This window comes from Thalassophryne amazonica, chromosome 7, assembly GCF_902500255.1.
Source record: "Thalassophryne amazonica chromosome 7, fThaAma1.1, whole genome shotgun sequence".
In the NCBI taxonomy this organism is placed as follows: domain Eukaryota; kingdom Metazoa; phylum Chordata; class Actinopteri; order Batrachoidiformes; family Batrachoididae; genus Thalassophryne; species Thalassophryne amazonica.
The window spans coordinates 25010876-25026697 of NC_047109.1; the positions used below are offsets into that span (position 1 = coordinate 25010876).

Here is a 15822-nt window from a genome sequence, read left to right on the forward strand (position 1 = left end):
TGATGGTGTTGTCGGGGTGAGAGGCGGCACAGTCGTAGGTGAAGAGGGTGTAGAGAATAGGGCTGAGGACGCAGCCCTGCGGGGTACCGATGTTGGTGGTGATGCTGGCTGAGGTCCTATTCCCAATCTTGACAGACTGTGGTCTGCCAGTCAGAAAGTCCAGAAGCCAGTCACAGAGGGTGGGGTGGAGTCCAAGGGCAGACAATTTGTAGGTGAGTTTGTGAGGGATGACCGTGTTGAAAGCAGAGCTGTAGTCAATGAAAAGTACTCTGATGTAAGAGTCTTTATTTTCCAGGTGGGAGAGGGAGGCGTGCAGGGCGGCGGCAGTGGCATCCGAAGTTGACCTGTTGTGCCTGTAAGCGTACTGCAGTGGGTCTGTGATGTCCGGTATGCAGCCCTGAATGTATGACAGTACCACTCTCTCGAAACACTTCATAATGATTGGAGTGAGTGCCACTGGCTTATAGTCATTCAGGCAAGATGGAGGGTTCTTCTTGGGGAGGGGGATGATGGTGGTGGTCTTGTAGCAGGTGGGAACAGTGCATTGACTGAGGGAAAGGTTGAAGATGGAGGTAAGAACGTCAGTCAGCTCGTTGGCACACGCTCTGAGGGCATGACCAGGTATGTTATCCGGGCCAACAGCTTTCCAGAGCCGAATACTCCTCAGTGCTCTGTGTACCTGGGCTGGTGTGATAACGAGAGGGGAGGAGGGAGGTTGGGCAGCCGAAGTGTGTGTATGATCTATGGATGTGGTACAGGTGGAGGTGGAGCTCTCAAAGCGTGAGTAGAACACATTGAGGTCTTCCAGGAGGCTGTCTGAAGAGCTGATGGTGGTGGTCCTGGAGCCGGTTCTGAAGTCTGAGATGTGGTTCAGACCTTGCCACATCCTCCTGGGGTCAGCATTGGAGTAGAAGTTCTCTGTCTTCTCTCTATGCTGCCTCTTGGCCGCTCTTATGGCCTTCTTCAGTCTATATTGTGCGGCTTTGCGCTCAGCCTTGTTGCCAGATTTAAATGCAGCAGTGCGAGCACGCAGTAAGTGCAGTACCTCGGTATTAATCCAGGGCTTCTGGTTGGGGAACTTCTTGACTTGTATGGTGGGTATGATGTTCTCAACACAGGTGCTGATATACCCAGATACATACTCAGCATATTCTACTACGCTAACAGAAGAATCCTCCTGGATGGCCGCTGTTCTAAACACATCCCAGTCTGTTTTAGCAAAACAGTCCTGCAGAGTGCTCTCAACCTCTGGTGACCATAGCTGCACCTGTCTGGTGACAGGATGTTGTTTTGTTAAAAGAAAGGTGATGTAACACAGTGGTCAACATACCACTGTCCCAGCTTTTTTGAAACGTGTGGCAGGCATCCGTTTCAAAATGAGCAAATACTTGCACAAAAACAATAAAGTTTATCAGTTTGAACATCAAATATCTTGTCTTTGTGGTGTATTCAGTTGAATATAGGTTGAAGAGGATTTGCAAATCATTGTATTATGTTTTTGTTTACATTTTACACAACCTCCCAACTTCATTGGAATTGGGGTTGTATATGCTGGTGGGCAGGCCTCATTTAAGGGGATTACAGCTGTAGAATTAAGCCAGGTTTCACATAACCCAATCATATCTAAGGGATGAAGAATAATTAGATCATTAATCAACAGTGATTTTTGAAGATAGTGATCTTATGTTTATGAGACCGGACTAAGGATTTCAGTGAGGTTGCTAGTTGAACTGTTTGGGATAAGGGGTGGTTCCAAAGTAGCATATATAAAATGCCTAGAAGTAGGTTTAGGCAGTGGTGGGCATAGTTCAGCTCATCCGATAGCAGATAATTATCGAAGCTAATGTTTTTACTATCGGGTTAGCTTTTCAGATAAGTTTTAAAACCAATTACCTTCTGATAAAGTTCTAATAACGTTCAGTCCGATACCATTTTCTTTGCTGGTAAAGTTTAACGGTCAAAAACGTTTGTAAACCCTAAAATCAAACATTTTAGTCTGTTTATGGTGTGTTTGTGGCCACTAAGCAGACTAGCTGCCTGTCACTTGCTGATGACGTCATCGTTGAGCACAAACCGTGGCTGGCCGCTCGACACAGGGAGCATTGTGGGTTCAGGTTCACTTTGGATGTTACAGTGACTTGTCCACTCGACACAAAAGCAAAACAGACTAATTTTAACATGATTTTATTTCTTTGTGGCTGTAATTTAATCGCCAAGACGCAGTGGGGGAGAGGATCTCATAGTGTGTGTGTTTCATGTGTGTACAGAGGGAGGGGCTTTTCTTCACGTTTCGACACTTTTGGATTTTAAAAAAGGATGCTTAATGTGGATTATTTATTCAGATGAATCCCACTGAAATTAACAGGTAAGAATTTATATTTACTACATGTATTTTACTCTGCCAATCAATGCATTAATGGACGTATCTCGGTTGTTTGGAAAAAAGCGGCAGCTTCAGGTCGTAAATGACGGTGTATCTAATACAGAGATAAACTGCGACTTCTAATACTGTGTTTTACTGCTTTTGAAAGATGATGACATTGTTTGGGGTTTTATTTTTTTGTTTATTCATTTTTCGTGCCTTCTTTGTGTTTGTGATCCTTGAATTTACCCAGCAGCCCCTGCGGTGCTTAAAGTGAAACTGGTTTATCAGAAGCCGACAGTGTAATCTCATGTGGCTGCATCCAAATCAATACTAATAGTTATTGGTTATCTGTCATAAAGATACATTTTTTTTTTTTTAGCAGTTAACAGTTTATCGTCATAAAACTTTTCAGTTATCTGATTAATTATCGAAGCTAACTTTTTGGTTAGCTGTGCCCACCACTGGGTTTAGGTTTGATACATTCCATGCACGTTGTAGGTAGCAGACACGAAATCTTTGATATTTCTGGAACAACCACTGGGCCATCCTCATTTTCAACATCATCCAATGTAGTAATGGGTATTAACTTTGCAAAGCAAATCCCTCTATGATTTTTATGGACATGTCTATGGAAGGAGGTCACAGTCTCAACTTGTTGAATTTCTCTCCCTGGCAGATAAACTGCACTAATAAAGTAGTGGATTTTCTTTACTAATTTCCCCGCTAAGCTAATGGATTCCACATCCACATTTGTCATAAGCCTTGCAGGGTCTCTAAATCACCTGCTCTGTGGCCTGCTGTAAATTCCTAATGTTACCCTCCCTGTAGAGCTCTATCTATGTTTGCAGACAAGATCATACAGCGGCGCCTTCCCCAGTCGGGTGGAGGCCGGCCGGCATCAGCAAGCCACGGTGTCCCCAGAACGAAGGCCAGGTATCAATGAAGCTAAAGCCTTGCTGTCTACAAATTTGTGCCAGCCACCTATTTAACGATGTCAGCCTGCTAAACGCCTCATCAGTACCCCGGGAGGGGAGGGGACGAGAGACTATTAATCGATGCCGACACATCTTTCTGGCAAGGTCACAAGTCCTCTCTATGTCCATTTTTGTGACCTCTGAGTGCTTCATTCTGACATCATTGCTGCCGACGTGTGACTATATCTCATGTCATGTTCCTTTGTCTGTCTTCCCTTCTGTAATGTCAGCACCCTTTGATGGGATGCAGTGTCGGGATCTCTGGCCCCCGGAATACATTTAATGTCAGCCAGCGTCTGTAACCTGACTTTGTGTGTGATAGAATCCCCTGTCACTAAAGTCTGGTGTTTCGGCCTGGAGACAGGGGTGGAAGTCACTCGTGGGCTCAGAGAATTCACATCAGGCAAATCCAAGGGGGAGACCCCGATTCACAGTTTGCAGTGGCCAGTGTGATCGGGGATTGAGCCATTTTGTCCTTTTTTGGGGGGGGAGTGGGGGGATCGTAGGCGATTGCACCAGAACAGCGCCCTGTGGAATAAGCTGCCAGAGCTGCTCCTCGTACGTGTTTTGGACAAATAGAGGCTTTGCATGTGATGTCACAGGTCACGTTCAAGGCGGTGCCACACACAGCTGAAGGTCAAGTTAGTTTAGCCAGTCACAATAGACTTGGCTGTGTAAACAACTCGTTTTTCACCCCCCCCCCCCCCCCCCCCCATTACACCATGGGTACGTTTAGAAATAATAAAATAAAGTCGCGTCATGAAAATGTTACTCATTTTCTTCCTTATGGAAGCCGCACAAAAAAAGGTGGCTGAGTTTTCTTCCACAATCCCACACCAATGTTTCTGTGTAGGCTCTCAGTTGTCCAGGTGGTTTCCATAGTAGAGAACCTTGAATCTCCAACTGGACTGGGTTGCTTGATGCGAGGATGTTTCGCTTCAAATCGCAGAAGCTTCCTCAGCTAAAATTCTTGCTCTGGTGGTCTGACTTCTGTCTTGACTCTTGTAGAGAAGAATAATCACGAAGTCACAAAAGCTGGAGTTTTAAACCTAACCAGACCCCTCCTACCGAGAGGCAGACTGCTATAGGCTAGTGACTAAACAATAGCTCTAATTAGCACCTGTTGTGCTCTAGTTAGCACCCTCCTAATGACAGGGCAGCTGTCCCTCCTAATGATGGGACGGACCCTCTCTTAATGGCTCCCTTGACGGCTCTGCTGATGACGTGAATGTCTCATTACCATGAACAAAAGACTGAAACTTCTTTGACCTGAGTACCCCGTTGTAAACAGGGATAAAGTGTGTCTCAGACCCCCTCCCCGGTTAAGGCTGGGTTTCAAATGTTTCACAAAGAATGCCTCCTTGACCTCTCTCTCAAACCATTTCTTCTCTCTGGCTAATATTTTAACTTCCTAACTTCACGTCAAGCAACCCAGTCCAGTCGAAGATTCAAGCTTCTCTACAATCCCACACCAACTTACACCAAATTCAGTAAAATAATGATGAAAATTATCAGTAAGGTTAGAGTTGCAAAGAGTAAAATAATAATTTTAAAAAATGAATGCGGTGATAAGTGTCCTCCAGGTACAGACAACAAAGAAAGGAACACGCCATGTACCGTAACCTGTAAAAAAAAAAAAAAAAAAAGTCGACTGAGTTTTTTCCACAAGCCCACAATTCAGTAGTTATGTTTATTTTCAAGTCCTGAGTGTACTCAGGACTTAAAAAAGGGCTTTCGTGCAATGCATCCGGAAAGTATTCACAGTACATCACTTTTTCCACATTATGTTATGTTACAGCCTTATTCCAAAATGGAGTAAATTCATTTTCCCCCCTCAAATTTCTACTTTCAAGACCAGATAATGACACCATGAAATTATTTTTTGAAATGTTTGCGTTTTTATTAATAAAAACATCGACCAATCTGAAAACTGCACTCCAGTCTTCATTTATCTCAGTGACAGAACTCTGAAGTATTTGTACAACAATCATTTCCACATAAATTCACCATTATTTCATAATAACAGACAGGGAACTGATCAGAGCACCACAACAGTACATCTGACTCTAAGTCTGACTCTCTACACCCAAAGCCATCAAAAGGAATAATGTGATTATTAACCATAAGATGACAAAGTAAAACCTCTTAAATTATTCTAAAGTCAGTTTTAAGCAGAAACAAGATGATAATCTGTGAATCGCTGCTGTTTCCCCAAAATGACACAGTAGTTTTGACATAATCCTGCTAACAGGCAGACAGACAAATAAATTTGGCGGATGTAATAAAAACTAAGAAATCACCTGTACATAAATATTCACACCCTTTATTTGCACTTTGTTGATGCACCTTTGGCAGCAATTACAGCCTCAAGTCTTCTTGAATCTGATGCCACAACCTTGGTGCATCTATCTTTGGCCTGTTTTGCCTATTCCACTTTGCAACACCTCTCAAGCTCCATCAGGTTGGATGGGGAGCGTCAGTACACAGCCATTTTCAGATCTCTACAGAGATGTTCAGTTGGATTCAGGTCTGGACTCTGGCTGGGCCAATCAAGGACCTTCACAAAGTTGTCCTGAAGCCACTCTTTTGATATCTTGGCTGTGTGCTTAGGGTCGTTGTCCTACTGAAGGATGAACCATCACTCCAATTTGAGGTCAAGAGCGCGCTGGAGCAGGTTTTCATCCAGAATGTCTCTGTACATTGCTACATTCATCTTTCCTCAATCCTGACTACTCTCCCAGTTCCTTCTGCTGAAAAACATCCCCACAGCATGATGCTGCCACTACCATGCTTCACTGTAGGGATGGTGCCTGGTTTCCTCCAAACATGCTGCCCGGCATTCATGCCAAAGAGTTCAATCTTTGTCTCATCAGAGCAGAGAAGTTTGTTTCTCATGGTCTGAGAGTCCTTCAGGTGCCTTTTGGCAAACTCCAGGTGGGCTGCCATGTGCCTTTTACTCAGGAGTGGTTTCTGTCTTGCCACTGTACCATACAGGCCTGATTAGTGGATTGCTGCAGAGATGGTTATCCTGGAAGGTTCTCCTCTTTCCACAGAGGAATGTTGGAGCTCTGCCAGAGTGACTATTGGGTTCTTGGTCCTGACTAAGGGTCTTCTCCCCCTATCGCTCAGTTTTGGCAGCCGGCCAACTCTCGGCAGTGTCCTGGTGGATCCCAGCTTCTTCCATTTACAGATGATGGAAGCCACTGTGCTCATTGGGAGACAATTCCTTTGACTTCATGTTTGGTTTGTCCTCTGATGTGCACTGTCAACTGTGGGACCTTATATGTAAACCGGTGTGTGTCTTTCCAAATCATGTCCAATCAACTGAATTTATACCAGGTGGACTCCAAGTAAGCTGTAGAAACATCCCGAGGATGATCAGTGGAAACAGGGTGTACCTGAAATCGATTTTGAGATTCATGGCAAAGGCTGTGAATATTTATGTACATGTGATTTCTTAGGTTTTATTTTTATTTTTAATACATATGCAAAACTGTCCAAACTTTTTTTCACATTGTAATTATGGGATTTTGTGTGTAGGATTTTGAGGAAGAAATGAATTTCATCATTCCGTTTTGAAGGAGGCTGTAACAAACATTGTAGAGTGCAGCGTTGTGAATACTTTCCAGGTGCACCGTAGTTGCATCCAAATGATTTGTTGCTTGCATCACTTCCTTGCACTCCCACTAATGATATGAGGAAACGGAAATCAAGGAAATGCGAACTTAATGACATGTCTGTCAAGAGCCTTCTGATTAGACATCCTCTCTCTGAAAAGGGGCATAAAGATGTACCTAATAAAGTGTCACTGAGTGCATGTGCCTTTGAATTAAGTATGAGTCATTGCAGTATCACTTTGTGTTTGCTGTTCTGTGGGCTTTGTAGTTATTTGTACTTTTTCCACCTTCCTGTGACCATGTACCAGTCTGACCTTTCTCCTCTGACTTTTCATTTGCACGACGTTTTGACCTATAAAGCAGCCACTCTGTTGAGGTTTTATGTTTTACACACTAGTACCAAGTGATTAACCCATCTGACCCCAACAGCAAGAGAGAATGTTGTTTCGTCACTCCACCAGTTTTGTTCCGCATTATATTTGTTCTGCATAATGACACATTTTCACCATGTCTGTATAATTTTATGCACTGATGGGCTGTTTCCAGATGATGTGCTGAAATGACCACAAAAGAAATGGGGTTGAGCTGATGCTAAAGATTTCATATGACCAGACAATCTAATTAGCATATTTTATCGGGGAATCCACTTACAAATACTGCATTTCTAAAATCAGCCTCATTACGTATGATAAAGCACTATAAAACGTCTTGGCGCTGACATCCTTTAAAGGTGATAGAGAGAGGTTGAATGGGGCATTAATCCTTGTTCTGTGATGTGATATGTAGCCCAAAAAAAATTGGTTGGGTCGGTAATGGCTCAGAACCTTCCTAAAAGGCTCTCTGAAACAGCTATGTTACTATGCCTCGTTTGCCTTTAATGGCGTTGTTTCGGAGCTGATTTGGCAACCTCATTATGAAATGCAAGTAGGTAGCGCTGATCGGTTGCCGTTGTTTGATTGGCTGCCCTTGCTCTCACTGAAAAGAAAGCATTATTTATTTATTTTCATTGCTTTTATATTTTCTGTTGTGTTTCTATTCAGGTTTTTTTTTTTGCCTCTTTCTCTAAAATTGTATATAATAATCATTAGATTATTAATATATAAACAAAAATAAATTTAAGAAATATTATAATTTGAAAACAAATGCACCCGAATGTGATGACAGCTGCAACTTTTAACATTGAAAATGCCATAGACATGCTAACGCGTTTGCATCGCTCCCGTTTTTAAGTTATAAAATACATCTATCAGCTGTTTCAGAAGAACATAACAGGTCGTTTTAACATAGAAAAGGTAAATAATACTCACAGACGTATGCTCTTTAGGGTTTTAGCAGGAGAAAATTAAGCAAAAGAAAGAAAGAATAATCAAAGCATTGCTTCAATCTGCGAAGCACTGCTTAGATTGGTTCAAGGTTCAAAGCAAAGCCACGCTGCAGAAAAGTTGTTTACGGACCCACTGCAGGGTCTGTAATCAATACAGTAATTATCATTTTCCTGGCAAACACCCCTCAAAACAACGGCCGCTCTGAAGTACCGATAACATAATCGTTAAGCACAAAGCTTATTGATGTCGGTGGATCGAGTCATTTCTTAACGATACCCAAAAGGAACCGGTTCTCGATACACATCCCTAGCTGCTAAGGGGTTAGCTCATTCCCTTTAGAGGAACAAACCAGAGCTACCGTGCCATTCTAACGTGCAATTCTTACAACAGGAATATGGCGCAACACAAATTTAAAACAATAGAAAATGTGATACTCACAGGCTGTACTGATTGCTGGGGTTGATTTTGTCGCAGAGTCGGAACTGACCCTCTACCGAGTATTAAATGCCGACTGAAGCCAGCTCGAAATTGTGCAAGGTTTGTGAAACAGTCCTCCGTGAAATGCACAGAGCAAAGAAATAGTCGGCGGTTGTATGTACTGGGGATGCGGTTAAAAATGAATAAAAGCCAGTGATCGCGTACATTGCTTTCCGTGGGAAGATCGTAGTCCGCTAAAATAGCCTGGGAAAGCACACCTGTAGCTTGCTATTGCTTCTCTTCCAGTGTTACTAATGGGTGGGCACAACCTTATGAATAATTAATTTCGAAGGGGCGTGTGTGAAAGGGGGTGGATGTGGGTGTGTGTGTGTGTGTGGGGGCTATTGGTGAAAAAGTGAAAAATGGATTGGCCTGTTTTCTGGGGGCAATTCAAAAAGGAGAAATACTTGAAACAGAGGTTCTGAAACTTGCTGGCACTTCGTGTGTATTCCCCACAGTGGGGAGACTCTGAACTAACACCAAAAACATGAAAAAGATGATTTTGATTCTCTATCCCCTTTAAGGAAATAATCAAGACAGACAAAAACAGTGTTTAGGCTTAAAGGCAGGATCCGCCCCTTGATCATGATAAAATGAAATAAAAAGCTCAAGAGATAAACCATTAAAGACAGGATCAGGATTAAAAGAATAAAAGTCTAATGTATAACTTTAAAGAATAATGATTAAAGGCAGGATCAGAGGAATTGGCATTAAAGCTCAGTGATCAAAGGAAAAAGCCATACTCTTGATTAAGAACTGTACCTAAATTGAATCAGCTCTTATTGACCCAAGTCCTACCTTCTCTACAAATCTAAACATGTTGTTGTTGTTATCCATCAAACACATGGTAATTAAATATCACCTTGTTTTTGGATGTAGAAACGTGTAAAAGGCCTGGAGAGGGGGCTTAGTATGCAAGCTGTGCACTTCTTAATTTTTGTATTTAAGAGTGTTGTGTGCTTGAATATTAGGCCAGTGAGAAATCCTACAGGAAACAATTAAGTATTCACATGTGCAAGAGAGTCTCTGTGCACAGGTCTGTTTTCCAGCTTTATTTAATTTCTTCAACAGAAAATGCAATCATCTTCATCCGTTAACTGTGTGTTTCTTAGAAAAAGCGTCTAAAGAGGCAGGAGCTGTTTGCCAGAGAAGGTTTGACATGGCAGAAGATCGTCCATTTCTGCACCAAGCACGAAGACAGAACTCAGCTGCAAGCTGCCAATCAACAACTGAAGAGTCTCCTTTTGGCAGCAAAACAGATCGGTAATTAACTCCTCTGCCACACATTCTTTGTCAGTTTCATCAATTTGTGTTCACTATGAAATAAGAGAATATTGTCTAGTATTTTTGTATAAAACGAATCACTGAGCCAAATAGAGATCCCCGTTCCACATTTTTTTCTCTTCCGATCCGATCCCGATACCTGAATTTGGATGTATACGATACTATTATGACACCAGAGCTCTGTTTGCTTTAATATTATTAATGTCATTATTGTTTCTTTTATGTGAGGATATTTTGCATCCCCAGTTATACAGCTTTACGATAAAGTGGTATAGAGGAGGATTTTCTTAAAAAGAAGACCTGAAAGTTCAGCTACATTTTGCCAGGAGGCACATCTAAGATGCAAGCCAAAATTTGATATTTTGGTGAAAGAATTAATTACTTTATTACTTTATTTATTTTTTGTGGTTTCTTGTGGCATTTTGGAAATGCAGAAATGCCCTCCTTTGTCAAAACGGTATATGTACTCGTATGGTGTTTTTGTGCTCTCACGGGAGATGAGTTCCTCCGTCGAGTTGAGCTCCACGTACCGGAGCACATTTACATGACCATAACAATCAGATAACTGTAGTGACGTTTACATTACAAATTGTGCACTTCAGTAATCCGATATACAGAAATATCTGAGTTGCGTGATTTCAGCTCACAATTTGGATTTCTTTTGCAGTGCAAAAAAGAGAAACGACAGGTGTTGGGGAAAAAAAGCATAGGCTTTATAGAGAAAAGACAGCTCTCTTTCTCTCCCTCTCTCCAAGAAAATAGCTTTTTAGAATTAGAGCTGCCATGATTAGTCGACGAGTCACGATTACGCCGACTATCAAAATCGTTGGCGACAAATGAAATAATCAACATTGTTTATCTTTTTCAGCTTTGTTTTTCTCTCAAAGCTGCCGCTGTACCTTCCGCTGCCTTTCTGTCCTTGAGGCACATGTGCAGTAGTGGTAATCCGTGTCAGCCGTTATGTCACCAGAAAAATTGGACCCAAACAATATCATGGCTAGCTGGCAAGGAAGCTCAATAGTTTTCACTAAATTAAAGAGAAAAACGTGCAATGCAAAATCTGCATGGCAGAACTTCCATGGCAATACACTGACGATGCAGGAGCATCCGAGAAGGAAACACATTGTGGCTGATGCTGATGAAGAGGGACAGTTGTCTCGGTAAGCTAATTGGCTAGTTAGCCACAAACGTTAATGTCAAAAGTGAGCTACTTATATCTGTAAAAGTTAACATTAATGATGACAGTTTCATTAGCCTTAGCACACATATGTTTGCTGTAACCAGTGGTGGGCACAGTTCTGATAATTCGTTAACAGAAGCCCATTGATTGGGCTTCCGTAGTTGGTTAAACTAGAGGACTGAAGCAGCACAGCAGCTTTACTTTGTTTCCACAGTGTTTTGGAAATATATGTCTCCCGAGGCGTCAGCGCAGTTCCACCGGCGCGGCTTTACCGAGGTCCGAGGCGTCAGCGCAGTTCCACCGGCGCGGCTTTACCGAGGCCCGAGGCGTCAGCGCACATCCACCGGCGCGGCTCCACCTGAAGCCCGAGGCGTCAGCGCACATCCACCGGCGCGGCTCCACCTGAAGCCCGAGGCGTCAGTGCACATCCACCGGCGCGGCTTTACCGAGGCCCGAGGCGCCAGCGCGGAGTTATCTGACCATGGGTCCGAAGAAGGCACTGACGGCGGAGGAGGGAGACGATATCAAAAAGTCCCTGGACTTTTTGTCTGAGGAAATCTCTGTTGTTAAAATGCAGCAGAAATCCATTATGGAGCTGGTGGAAGAAGTGAAGGCTCTCCGGATCCAGAATGCAGAGAAAGACCAGCGTCTGGTGTACCTGGAGAACCGTGTTGCGGAGTTGGAACTGTACACAAGGATGAACGACGTTATTATTACAGGAATTCATATTAAACCTCGATCCTACGCACGGGCGGTGTCAGAAGACAGCGGAGGGGAGGCCAGTGAGCAGGAGGCCAGCTCAGTGGAACAACAGGTGGCTGACTTCCTGCAATCTAAAGGTATTCAAATGGACTGTAATAACATTGAAGCGTGCCACCCCCTGCCCAGGAGAGAGGATGGAGACAAGCGAGCAGTTATAATGAGGTTTGACAACAGAAAACATAAAATGGCATTGTTAAAACAGGGACGGAAACTTAAAGGAACAAACGTATTCATCAATGAACATCTGACCAAAAGAAACGCAGACATCGCCAGGAAAGCTCGTTTCTTAAAAAAGCAGGGAAAAATTCAACAGACATGGACATCCAACTGCAAAACATTTATCAAATTGAATGAAACACCAGAACAAGCGAAGGTTATGGTAATCAGGAACATCGAGGATCTGGACAAATACGACCAATAAGGTATGAGGACACAAACACATCACAACACCATGACACAGACCAGAGGAACCTATTCATCTACTACATCATCTACATCTGGAGACAAGAAGGATATAACTCAAAGGAATGCTGATCATGGAAAAGTAGAACTGAGAACATTTAAATACACAGACCACAATGTACTGGACTTGCAGCACGATATAGACCTGGACAATAATTTTTTCTCAAATATCAATGACAGTTGTTGCTATTATACAGATGAACAGTTTAATCGGATCATTAAAACGGATAACAAATTATCAATAATCCATTTCAACAGCAGAAGTCTATATGCAAACTTTAACAACATTAAAGAATATTTAAGTCAATTTAAAAAAATATTTAACATAATTGCTATATCAGAAACATGGATCAATGAAGATAAAGGAATGGATTTTGAACTGGATGGATATGAATTTAATTGTGTAAACAGAAAGAATAAGAGTGGAGGAGGAGTGGCTGTGTATGTGGATAAGAACATGGATTATAAAATAGTAGACAATATGACAACTGTGATTGATAACTTATTAGAATGTATAACTATTGAAATATGTGAAGAAAAAAGCAAAAATGTATTAGTCAGCTGTATATATAGAGCACAAGGATCTAGTATTGAAACATTCACTGACTGTATGGGAAAAATGTTCTCAAAAACTAATCAAAAAACTGTGTTCATTTGTGGTGACTTAAATATTGATCTGCTCAATCCAAATAAGCATAAAATAACAGATGAATTTATCAGTATAATGTACAGTATGAGTTTATATCCAAAAATCACCAGGCCAAGCAGAATTACATCCCATAGTGCTACCTTAATTGATAATATATTCAGCAATGATATTGAGAATAACACTGTGAGTGGATTATTAATCAATGACATTAGTGATCATCTACCAGTTTTCATCGTTTATAATAGAAGCCATCGGCGGAATCAGCCAGAGGAGAAAATAAAATACAGGCGAGTGCGGACAAAGGAAAACATGAACACACTAAAGAAGGATTTACAGGAGCAAAACTGGGAAAAGGCATACAGTGAAAGTGATGTTGATAGTGCATATGAAACGTTTTTACAAATATTTACATCATTATATGATAAAAATTGTCCAATTAAACAAGACTACAGAAAACAAAAAATCCAAGCTCGACCATGGATGACGAAAGGGTTACGAAATGCATGTAATAAGAAAAATACACTGTATAGAGAATTCATAAAACTAAAGACTAAAGAGGCAGAAAATAGATATAAGAAATACAAAAATAGATTAACTAATATTATACGGGTATGTAGGAAGGAATATTATAGGAACATATCATATAATAACAAAAACAATATTAAAGGAATATGGGATATATTAAATAGCATTATCAAAAATGGTAATAAAAAACAGAGTTACCCTCAGTATTTCATTGATAATAATGTCAAGAAGGAAAATAAGGATGAGGTAGTCAACGGTTTTAATAATTTTTTTGTAAATATTGGCCCAAGCTTGGCAGAAAAAATTCCCAATTCCCAACCTGAGGATTGGGATAATAATCTCATAGAAAGAAATCCCTGTTCAATGTTTCTCACAGCAGTGGATGGAAAAGAAATTATAGACATTGTGAATAATTGTAAATATAAAACATCTACCGATTTAAATGAAATTGATATGGTGGTGGTAAAACAGGTCATTGAATGGATTGTAGAACCATTAACATACATCTGTAACTTATCATTTCAAACCGGTAAATTTCCCAATCAAATGAAAATAGCTAAGGTTGTGCCGCTGTATAAGACTGGAGATAGACACCACTTCACAAATTATAGACCTGTTTCTTTGCTTCCACAATTTTCCAAATTATTAGAAAAGTTATTCAATAATAGATTAGACAAATTCATAAATAAACATAAATTACTTACTGATAGTCAATATGGATTCAGAGCACATAGTTCAACATCACTTGCATTAATAGAATCAGTTGAGGAGATTACAACGCCATAGACCACAAATTACATTCAGTTGGAATATTTATAGACCTTAAAAAGGCTTTTGATACAATCAATCATGACATATTAATCAATAAACTTGAACAGTATGGGATTAGGGGGTTGGTGTTGCACTGGGTGAGAAGCTACTTAAGTAACAGAAAACAGTTTGTGAAGTTGGGGGAATATACATCATCATGCTTGGACAATGCTTGTGGCGTCCCACAGGGGTCAGTATTGGGTCCAAAACTGTTTCTAATTTATATAAATGATATTGTCAATGTTTCCAAAATATTAAAATTAGTATTATTTGCAGATGACACAAGCATTTTTTGTTCAGTGGGGGATTTGCAGGAGTTACTGAGGAGGATCAGTATAGAAATGGGAAAATTGAAAATATGGTTTGAGAGAAACAAATTATCATTATACTTAAGTAAAACAAAATACATGTTATTTGGCTATTGTAATACAGACATACAGGTTCAGTTACAAGTCGAGGGGGTAGATATTGAAAGGGTACATGAAAATAAGTTTCTGGGGGTGATAATAGATGATAAGATAAACTGGAAGACTCATATAAAACATATACAACGTAAACTGTCAAGAAGCATTTCAGTTCTAAACAAAGCGAAACATATTCTGGACCACAACTCACTCCGCATTCTTTACTGCTCACTGGTTTTACCATATTTACAGTACTGTGCAGAGGTATGGGGTAATACTTATAAAGGTACAACACAATCACTATCAGTAATGCAGAAAAGAGCTATAAGAATTATTCATAATACTGGCTATAGAGATCATACAAATCCACTATTTTTACAATCCAAATTCTTAAAATTCACAAACTTGGTTCATTTTCAAACAGTACAAATCGTGTATAAAGCAATAAACAATTTACTTCCAGCAAATATTAAAAATATGTTTTTTAACAGATCAGGGGATTGCAGTCTGAGGGGGAAATTTAATTTAAAGCATCAGTGGGCACGAACAACATTAAAAGGTTTCTGTATTTCTGTCTGTGGGGTGAGGATGTGGAACAGATTGGGAGTGGGGCTCAAGCAATGTCCAAGCATGAACCAGTTCAAACAGCGGTACAGAAATATGGTTTTTTCTAGGTATAGGGAGGAGGAAGGGTAATGAGGGTTAGGGTGTTTTTGTTTTTTGCTTCGGCTTGTAAATATATAGTATTTTGTATGTAAGTAGGTATGTGTAGGTGTATATTTATGTTTGTATATATGTTTGTATGTATGTTGATATATATATATATATATATATATATATATATATATATATATATATATATATATATATATATATATATATATATATATATATATATATATATATATATATATATATATATAGGTTTAGGTGTGTAGGAATCTATGTGTATACGTGGCAAAGGGTATTACTGGTTGTGGGGAAGAAG

The 15822-nt window shown here is 40.5% G+C and overlaps 1 protein-coding gene across 1 annotated transcript in view; it reads left to right on the top strand.

The window, feature by feature from the left end:
* Positions 1-15822, top strand: part of ascc3 (activating signal cointegrator 1 complex subunit 3) — a 626361-nt gene that overhangs the window by 21757 nt on the left and 588782 nt on the right. Inside the window, 1 exon segment of the mRNA XM_034173960.1 lies at positions 9871-10021. Within this exon segment, the coding sequence (XP_034029851.1) occupies positions 9871-10021 (151 nt within the window).